General features: G+C 43.2%; 1 protein-coding gene across 1 annotated transcript; it reads right to left on the bottom strand.

Moving 5' to 3' along the window:
• Positions 1-446: 446 nt before the first annotated feature.
• Positions 447-1,403, bottom strand: LOC123346251 (olfactory receptor 14A16-like). The gene has a single exon (XM_044983546.1). The coding sequence runs from the start codon at positions 1,401-1,403 to the stop codon at positions 447-449; it is 957 nt and encodes a 318-aa protein (XP_044839481.1).
• Between the last annotated feature and the right edge of the window lie 9,362 nt (positions 1,404-10,765).

Genomic DNA, 10,765 nt, shown 5'->3' with positions numbered 1-10,765 from the left:
AATTCCAGTTACATCAATGGGATCAAAATTTGGCCTCATTATCCAGAGTCTGATTGTCTTTAGGAAACATTGCAAAAGCTTCCTCTTAAATAAGCCTTTCAACAACATCAAGAATAACACAAAACTGATTTATGCAGTGGTGTTGTCGCCATGTTGGTCCCAGGATATTAGGGAGACAAGGTGAATGAGGTAAGATCTTTTATTCCTCAACTTCTGTTAGTAAGAGAGAGACAAGCTTTTGAGCTTACACAGAGCTCTTCTTCAGGTCTGGGAAATGCAAATAGAGTGTTACAGCTAAATACAAATTGGAACAGATTGTTTAGTGTAAATAGTTAACACATATTTCAAGAGACCATTCAAAGTGAATTGGCCTGTTGATGACAATAACAATAACAAAGTATCTTCAATGGATTGTGTTTGTAAAGAAACACAGATAAAATCCATGTTCATAAGAGAAATATAGACATTTTATTCTTGCTGAATAACCTCCACCCAATGAGTTTCCTCAGGGAAGCTTTGATTTCCTTGTTCCTCATGCTGTAGATGATCGGATTCATCACTGGTGGCAGCACGGAATAAAGAACAGCCACCATGAGATCCAGCCCTGATGTTGAGCTGGAGGTGGGTTTCAGGTAGGCAAAGATGCCAGTGGAAACAAACAAGGAGACCACAATGAGGTGAGGGAGGCAGGTGGATAGGGCTTTATGCTGACCCTGCTCAGTGGGGATTCTCAGCACTGTTTGGAAGATCTGAGTGTATGACAGAATTATAAAAACAAAACAGCTTAAGGCTAAACATGCACCCAAGATGAGTACCTCAACTTCACCAAGGTACGTGTCAGAGCAAGCAAGCTTGAGTAGCTGGGGAATTTCACAGAAGAACTGATTCACCTCATTCCCGCCACAGTAGGAGATTGCAAATGTGTTCCTGGTGTGCAATGAAGAATAGACAATTACAGTGATCCAGGCACTGGCTGCAATTTGGACACAAGCTCTCCTGTTCATTATAGTCTCATAGTGCAGTGGTTTGCAGATGGCGACATATCGATCGTACGCCATGACGGTGAGTAAGGCGAAATCAGAAAGAGCAAAGAAGATGAAGAAAAAGACTTGGGCCACACATCCAGAATAGGAAATGGACCTGGTGTTCATGAGGGAATTTGCCATGGATTTGGGAACAGTGACAGAGATGGTGCCGAGATCTAGGATGGACAAATTCATCAGGAAGAAGTACATGGGGCTGTGAAAGTGGTGGTCTAGGGCTACAACCATGATGATGAGAAGATTCCCCATCATGCCTGCCAGGTAAATCACTAGAAACACCACAAAGTGTAAAATCTGCAGCTCCCGAATGTCAGAGAATCCCAGGAGAAGGAACTCAGTTATGTTGGTTTGGTTGGACATTTTCTTTCTTCTTCATCATGTCCTGCCTGTGGAGGGAAAGACAAGGGCAATGGTCAGGATTATAGTGAGAGACGGAGTGACCCTGATTCCCCTCTCCATAATCTCTCATGATGTGAATGTCAAAGGTGCACAGCATTTCTCACTTCTATTGACTGGAGTAGCTAGTGTTCCTCAACGCTCACAAACAGAGCACTACTCTGGTGTGTTATCACAGGAGTCTAAATTGGCATTGCTGCCTTAAATTCAATGTAGATTGGTCCATTAACATCATCTGAGGATCTGCCCCAATATGTCGCTTGATCAAATGTAGCATGGAGGATGGGACAAAGTACAACCCAAATCCAACAATGTTAGCAAAAGTTTTGCCCCTTTTGCTACAGAGGCCAGGCTCATAACTTGGCCATGAATCTAAAATGCCCACACAGCCTGGGAAATGCAGTGAAGACTTATCTGGAGTCCCACATGGCAGCTCATCTGTTATTAGGTAATAATTAAAGATACACCAACCTCTTAGAACTGTAAGGGGACTGTGAATGGTCATTGAGTTTAGCCCCCTGCCTTCACTAGCAGGACCAATTTCAGGCCCAGATTCCTTAGTGGTCCTCTCAAGAATTGAACTCATAACACTAGGTTTAGCAAATTAATGCTCAAACCACTGAGCTATTCCTCCCCCCAACAGCACACACACAGCCAACTACCTGTTTACACATTGATTTATGGCACCAAATCATAGTTGCATTTCCATCTCTGGGCGATGATGGGCTAGTAGCATTGTTCAGTTACTGCTAGGTTATATTGTTTCCCTCTGCGACTTTATGTCTGTACTGTACAGGTCAGTGGTAGTCAGAAGACTTGGATTCTACTCTTGGCTCTGCCACTGACTTTCACCGTGACCTTGGGGCAGTCACTTCTGCCTCTCTTTCCCCTCCCTCCATCTGTCTGTCTAGTCCACTTTGAATATAAACTCTTTTGGAGATGGACTGTTTCTTCCTAATTGTATGTTCTATGAATGTGTGGACAGTATTTTTGTTTAGCAGGCAGCAGTGTGGGACAGAGACAGTGATGGTAGAAGAGGGGAGCTGGGTTCTAGTTCCATCAACCTCCTACATGTCTTTGAGTAGGATCAAGATAGACAAGCTTTGTCTGGGGGCTTCCACTCTCTGGGGTTCAGTTTAGAGAGGTTAGTATGTTTAAAATGTATTCTTTGGGATACCAACTTCGCTACTTACTTAGTTTTACCATCCTGAAGCATTGAGAGACATAAAAAATATTTGCAATAGAGGGAATAGGTTGGAAATTGTGGTGTTATTCAACAATATTCATGTTCCTCACCCTGGCTTAAAGCTAAGTTTCCAGTTAGGAGTAGTCAGAAAATTTCTGCTTTATTTCAAAGGAAAATTGAGTTTTAAGTTGAATACATTTTCATGGAAAGTCTCTGCTAGCTGTAAAAATGAAAACAGTTTTTTGTGATGACTAAAATTTTTCAGTTTCCAACAATTTTAGGATGAAATTGTTTGGATCTCACAACCTCAATGAAAAGTCAATTTTTGCTGATGAATTTTTTTTTAAATAATCTGATCATCTCTAGATGTCTGCATAATTTGATAGTTAAAGTCTTAAAGAGTTCTAATGGCAATTCATATTTCTGATATTAAATTTTCCCTGTGCATTAATATTCTAACTTATTTAGTTAAAATAGAAAACTTACTTTCATAGACTTTAGAATCATAGTACTGGAAGGGACCCCGAGAGGTCATCTAGTCCAGTCCCCTGCACTCCTGGCAGGACTAAGTATTATCTAGACCATCCCTCACAGGTGTTTGTCTAACCTGTTCTTAAACATCTCCAGTGATGGAGATTCCACAACCTCCCTAGGCAATTTATTCCAGTGCTTAACCAGTCTGAAAGTTAGGAAGTTTTTTCCAAAGTCCAACCTAAACCTTCCTTGTTGCTGTTTAAACCCCTTGCTTCTTGTCCTATTCTCATAGGTGAAGAACGGTTTTCCCCCAACCTTGTAACAACCTTTTATATACTTGAAAACTGTTATCAAGTCCCCTCTCAGTTTTCTCTTCTCCAGACTAAAGAACCCCAATTTTTTCAATCTTCCCTCCTAGGTCATGTTTTCTCAACTTTTAATCATTCTTGTTGTTTTTCTCTAGATATTCTCCAGTTTGTCCACATCTTTCCTGAAATGTGGTGCCCAGAACTGGACACAACACTCCAGTTGAGGTCTAATCGGCGCAGGGTAGAGTGGAAGAATTACTTCTCGTTTCTTGCTTACAACACTCCTACTAACGCAACCCAGAATGAGGTTTGCTTTTTTTGCAACAGTGTTGCACTGTTGACTAATATTTAGCTTGTGATCCACTATGACCCCCATATACCTTTCCACAGTAAACTTTCCTAGGCTGTTCTTTTCCCATTTTGTATGTGTGCAACTGATTGTTCCTTCCTAAGTGGAGTACTTTGCATTTGTCCTCATTGAATTTCATCCTATTTATATCTGACCATTTCTCCAATTTGTCCAGATCATTTTGTATGATAATCCTATTCTCCAAAGCACTTGCAACCCCTGCCAGCTTGATATCGTCTGCAAACTTTATAAGTGTACTCTCTATGCCATTATCTAAATCATTGATAAAGATATTGAACAGAACTGGACCCATAACCGATCCCTGTTATGTCCCTCCAGCATGAGTGTGAACCACTGATAACTACACTCCGGGAACAGTTTTCCACCCAGTTATGCATCCACCTTCTAGGTTGTATTTCCCTAGTTTGTTTATGAGAAGGTCATGCCAGACAGTATCAAAAGCCTTACTAAAGTCAAGATTTACCACATCTATCACTTCTTTCCTATCCAGAAGGCTCTTTACCCTGTCAAAGGAAGCTGTCAGGTTGGGTTGACATGATTTGTTCTTGTCAAATCCATGCTGACTGTTACTTATCACCTCATTAGCTTCTAGATGTTTGCAAATTAATTGCTTAATTATTTGCTCCATTATCTTTCCGGGTACAGAAGTTAAGCTGACTTGTCTGTAATTTCCTGGGTTGTCCTTATGTCCCTTTTTATGGATTGGCACTATATTTGCCCTTCTTCTGGATTCGTCTGGAATCTCTCCCATCTTCCATGACTTTTCAAAGATAATCGCTAATGGCTCAGATATCTCCTCAGTCAGCTCCTTGAGTATTCTAGAATGTATTTCGTCAGGCCCTGGTCACTTGAAGACATCTAACATGTTTAAGTAATTCTTTCCCTATCTTAGCCTCTGATCCTACCTCATTTTCACTGGCATTCACTATGTCAGAGGTTCAATCGCCACCCACCATCTTGGTGAAAACTGAAACAAAGAAGTCATTAAGCACCTTTGCCATTTCCACATTTTCTGTTATTGTTTCCCCCCTCCTCATTAGTAATGGACCTACCATGTCCTTAGTTTTCCTCTTACTACTAATGTATTTGTAGAATGTTTTCTCGTTACCTTTTATGTCCCCAGCAAGTTTGACCTCCTTTTGTGCCTTGACTTTTCTAATTTTGTCCCTACACACTTGTGATATTTCTTCATATTCAGACTTTGTAATGTGACCTAGTTTCCATGTTTTGTAGGACTCTTTTTTGATTTTTTGATCACCGAAGATCTCCTGGTTAAACCAGAGTGGTCTCTTGCCATACTTCCTATCTTTTTTACGCAGTAGGATAGTTTGCTCTTGTGCCCTTGGTAATGTCTCTTTGAAAAACTACCAACATCTTCAATCGTTTTTCCCCTTAGGCTTGCTTCCCACGGGATTTTGCCTAGCAACACTGAGTTTGCTACAAAGTCTGCCTTCCTGAAATCCATTATCTTTATTGTGCTGTTTTCCCTCCTACCATTGCTTAGAATCAAGAACTCTTATCATTTTGTAATCACTTTCCTCCAAGCCACCTTCCACTTTCAAATTCTCAACCAATTCCTCCCTATTTGTCAAATAAAATCTGGAACCGTCTTCACATCCTCCTCAGGTAATGAGTTCCACAAGTTGACTGTGTGCTGCGTGAAGAAGAACTTCCTTGTATTTGTTTTAAACCTGCTGCCTATTAATTTCATTTGGTGCCCCTTAGTTCTTGTATTATGGGAATAAGTAAATAACTTTTCCTTATCCACATTCTCCACATCACTCATGATTTTATATACCTCTATCATAGCCCCCCTTATTCTCCTCCTGTCCAAGCCGAAGAGTCCTAGCCTCTTTAATCTCTCCTCATATGGAACCCGTTCCAAACCCCTAATCATTTTAGTTGCCCTTTTCTGAACCTTTTCTAGTGCCAATATTTCTTTTTTGAGATGAGGAGACCACATCTGTACGGAGTATTCAAGATGTAGGCATACCATCGATTTATATAAGGACAATAATATATTCTCAGTCGTATTATCTTTTTAATGATTCCTAACATCCTGTTTGCTTCTTTGACCGCCTCTGCACACTGCGTGGACATCTTCAGGTGACTCCAATATCTTTTTCCTTACATGTTGTAGCTAAATTAGCCCTCATCATATTGTATGTATAGTTGAGGTTATTTTTTCCAATGTACATTACTGTACATTTATCCACATTAAATCGCATTTGCCATTTTGTTACCCAATCACTTAGTTTTGTGAAATCTTTTTGAAGTTTGTCACAGTCTGCTTTGGTCTTAACTATCTTGAGCAGTTTAGTATCATCTGCAAACTTTGCCACCTCACTATTTACCCCTTTCTTCACCTGGTTAGGTGGTCTGCAGTAAACCCCTACCATGACATTACCCTTTTTTTTACCCCTTTTATCCTTACCCAGAGACTTTCAACAAGTCTTTCTCCTATTTCTATCTCAACCTCAGTCCAAGTGTATACATTTTTAATATATAACACCTCCTCCATTTTTCCCTGCCTGTCCTTCCTGACTAAACTGTACCCTTCTATACCAAAATTCCAGTCATGTGTATTGTCGCAGCAAGTCTCCATGATGCCAACTATGTCACAGTTGTGTTTATTTACTAGCATTTCGAGTTCTTCCTGATTATTCCCAATACTTCTCACATTAGTATACAAACATCTGACTTGTATCCCCTTCCCACCCCCGCAGCTCTGTCTTGTCTCTCCCTTATTTCTGCTATAGCAGCCCATGCTCCCCCCAGATCCCGACCCTTCTCCCAAGTCTCCATGTTTTTGACTTACCTGTGGGCTTTGGTCACTTGGCACCGTTGAACCTAGTTTAAAGCGCTCCTCACTAGGTTAGCCAGTCTGTATCGAAATATGCTCTTGCCCTTCTTCTTTATCCCAATTTGCAGTGCATTTGATCTTGCAGTGTTAGGAATCATTGGTCATTATCTATCTATCTATCTATCTATCTATCTATCTATCTATCTATCTATCTATCTATCTATCTATCTATCTATCTATCTATCCAACCACTGCCAGGATGGTTTGGTTCTCTCTCTCTCCCATGCCTCCATCTCTGTATTATCCAAAAGCTGTTGTTCTGCCCCTTCACTGGATGTTCCGAGTTGCAGCATCTCTCTGCACTTCCTAGCACAGATGGGTGCTTCCTGGTTTCCTCCTAGGGCAGGCTTGGGTGAGAGGCAATGGACTAATTGGGATCAGGGACTGAAAGTCCCTCCCAGCTCTAGAGGTGATCCCATCTTGTGCAGGCTTCAGACACAGTCACAGCCCAGGATGTCCCTGCTCTGGGGCTAAATAGCTAAATCTGGTCTCCAGGGATGTGAGCCCAGCTCTGATCTCACCTCTGGAGCAAACCACCCTGACAACCTGCATTAGCTGATCCTAAGCCCACAGAGGGGGAACAGCACCTGCCCTGGATCTCACACGATGGCAGCATCCCTGGAAGGACCCTTGGCTAAAAACAAGACAGGGCTGAGTCACAAAGGGGGTCCCCACAGGATGGCAAAATAAAATATAAATTAGTAGTACAGAGTTGTGACCTACTATAGCTGAGAGCCTAGTGGCACCAGAGTCTCAGCTGGCCTGGAATGGCCTGTTCCTTCATTAAATCCACATAATCACCTCTGAGTGAGCAGAGATGGTCTTATCCTGCATTCCACCAGCCACTCTTGGGATGCAGTCACCAGAGGAACCCAGAGCTCAGGCTGTCCTGGCTGCATGAAGTTGGTAACTACGAGGTACCCAGAGGCAAACGCTAAAAACTAAGGACCAGGTCCTAAGCTGGTGTAAATTGATGGTGTAAAGTTCCATTGACTTCAGAATAGCAAGGGCTGTTTTCACCAGTTGGGATCTGGATCACTGGCTGCCATGGAGCTACATCGATTTACACCATCTGGGGATCTGGCCCGTTTGGCAGTTTCCAATCCATATTCTTTGCCTGTGAAACTGAACCAAAGAAGAGCCAAAAGTCTGTAAGCAGTTTGCTCTTTCCTAGCGCTTTGTCCATTGAGATTAGTTAGAAATGTAATTTGTAAGGGTGACAGAGTGATTCATTCCCCCTGGGCAGGGGTGAGCTGGAGCCGATTCCACCAGTTTGCAGGAACCGGTTGTTAAATTTAGAAGTGGTTTTAGAACCGCTTGTTAACTGGCTTCCCTGCAAGGGAAGCTGTCATAAACAGATAGTTAAGGGTTAAGGTCTTTTTTACCTGTAAAGGGTTAACAAGCTCAGTGAACCTGGCTAACACCTGACCAGAGGACCAAGCAGGAGACAAAATACTTTCAAACCTCGGTGGAGGGAAGCCTTTGTTTGGGTTCTTTGTTTTGGGGGGTGTTCTCTCTTTGGATCTAAGAAGGGCCAGACGTATATCCAGGCTCTCCAAGCTTCCTGAAATATTCTCTTCTATTCAGTATAGTGAGTATTAGAAAGGAGGATTAGTCTTTTGATTAATTTCTGTATTTGCAAATGTATATTTTGCTGGTAGGGTTTTTACCTCTGTTTGCTGTATTTGTACTGATGCTAGCTCTCTAGTTTCATAAGCTGTACCCTGTAAACTTCCATCCTGATTTTACAGAGATAGTTTTTATCTTTTTCTTTAATTAAAAGCTTTTCTTTTTAAGAACCTGATTGATTTTTCCCTTGTTTAAGACCTCAGGGGATTAGTCTGACTTACCAGGGATAGGTGGGAGGGTGGGAAGAGGAGGGGAAAGGTGAATCCCTCTTTGTTTTAGATTCAAGGAGTTTGAATCAAGGTAGTGTTCCCTGACGACCAAGGGAGGGAAAGTCTGGGAGGGGGAATGGTTTATTTCCCTTTGTGTTAAGATCCCAGGAGTTTGGATCTGGGTTCCCCCCGGGAAAGGTTTGGGGGAACAGAGAGTGTGCCAAAACACTATATTTTTGGCTGGTGGCAGTGTTACCAGATCTAAGCTAGGATTTAAGCTTAGAAGGATCCATGCAGGTCCCCATCTTTTGGACGCTAAAGTTCAAAGTGGGGAACAAACCTATGACAGAAGCTTTGATGGGCTTTGGCCGGGAAGCCTGTAATTCCTCCGGGGGGTGCTGCACTGTGCTGCAGGAGCCATGTGGGCTGTCTCCTGTCCCTGTTGCTGCTGCTCCTTGGACCTCTGGCCGTGGGGCTCCTGCTGCTGCCGGATGAGTCCCCGGCTGTGTCCTGCTGCTCGGGCTGCTCCCAGCCGCTCTCCCCGTGTGAGTACCTGCCCCCCCACCTTCCCTGCCCACAGCCACCCCCTGCCTTCAGTCACCCGCAGCCACCCCCTGCCACAGCCACCCCCTGCCTGCAGCCACCTGCAGCCAGCCCCTGCCTGCAGCCAGCCCCTGCCCGCAGCCTCCTGCAGCCAGCCTCTGCCCTCAGCAGCCAGCCCCTGCCACACCACCTGCCCTGCCACCCCCTGCCCGCAGCCGCCCCCTGCCCACAGCCTCCTGGAGCCACCCCCTTCACGCAGTCACCCACAGCCAGCCCCAGTCTGCATCACCTGCCCACAGCCAGCCCCTTTTGCAGCCAGCCCGTGTCACACTCCCTGCCTCCAGCTAGCCCTGCCCCACACCCTTGTCTGCAACCAGCCCCATGGCCACTGGTGCCCTGCAGTTCTCAGGGCAGTAACCCTGCACACCTGCTTCAATGGTGGGGGGGGCAGGAAGCAGCTGGGACCCACATGTGCACACCCTAGGGTGACCAGACAGCAAGTGTGAAAAATCAGGACAGGGGGTGAGGGGTAATAGGAGCCTATATATGAAAAAGACCCAAAAATTGAGACTGTCCCTATAAAATTGGGATATCTGGTCACCCTAGCACACCCCAAGGGAGTGGCGGGGACCCACACATGTGAAAAGGAGCTCATTTCTAGTTCAGGCCCATTTTAAAAAAAAATAACTTTAGGTAGGGTTAACATACATCTGTATTTTCCTGGACATGTCAGGCTTTTCAGTTCTTAAATCGCTTTTCAGTTCTTAAAAATTCCTCCCAGGAAAATACGGATGTATGGCAACCCTATTGGAACAAATTTATACGTGCTGTGGCACATCCCTTAAATCACAACTATGTATAGGGAACCGGTTGTTAAGATTTTAGCAGCTCATCACTGCCCCTGGGGACAGAACTTTGGAGGAATTCCGTGTTGTGGAGATTTTCTGTATCTGATCTTCAACTTCTACTGGGATGAATGGCCTAGCTTTTCTTTCTTTCTTTCTTTCTTTCTTTCTTTCTTTCTCAGTAGTAATATTTATCCTTTCTGCAGACAAGACTAAAATAAAAGGCTCCTTTGGCTGCAGATGCACTGTTTTAAAATTTGCACAATAATCTCCATAGATTATTCCTTATCTCGCTAGCTAACTAACATAATTCACAATCAAATAGAAATCGATCATTATGATTAATGAGGTTGTCACTGTGGGGAGCAAACCTTCAGCTCGCTCCGAAAACCCCATCAGAGATGACATAATGGCACTTCCAAGAGAGGGCAAACATCAAAAATCCTGTCTAACCAAACACTCACCACCTCCCCAGGGTTTCCCACCTCCAAAGAAACAAACCAAACCAGCCAACAAGTGAAGCAAAATAAATAAATAAATAAAAATCTGACAAACAGGTAAACAAAAAACACAAAGAACAATTGGATTGATATCTCAATCAGAGATTATCCCCCCAAAATAAGAAGAGCCAGAGACCTCATTAAGGACTTTGCTATGGGTACTGATTTTATGGGCAAGGTGCTCAGATAGTCTGGTGGTGGATAGCAGTATATGAAGATAGATTCCAATCATATTTACATTGGTGTAAACCTATAATAACACCTTTTTTCTTGAGTAATGTTTGTCTGGATTTTTCCTAGTGTAAATACCCAATTCTGCATAAACAGATTGAACACTATTTTCTCAGGGAGGCAATAATGTCATCAGCTAATTATATAAAGAAACACAGAATGAAATTG

This window comes from Mauremys mutica, chromosome 12, assembly GCF_020497125.1.
Source record: "Mauremys mutica isolate MM-2020 ecotype Southern chromosome 12, ASM2049712v1, whole genome shotgun sequence".
Classification (NCBI taxonomy): Eukaryota; Metazoa; Chordata; order Testudines; family Geoemydidae; genus Mauremys; species Mauremys mutica.
Note: the sequence above shows the minus strand (reverse complement) of the source record. Positions and strands in the feature narration are given on the sequence as shown.

Coding starts and splice junctions, on each gene's coding strand:
- LOC123346251 (XM_044983546.1), bottom strand. CDS start 1,403: ATGTCCAACCAAACCAACATAACTGAGTTCCTTCTCCTGGGATTCTCT.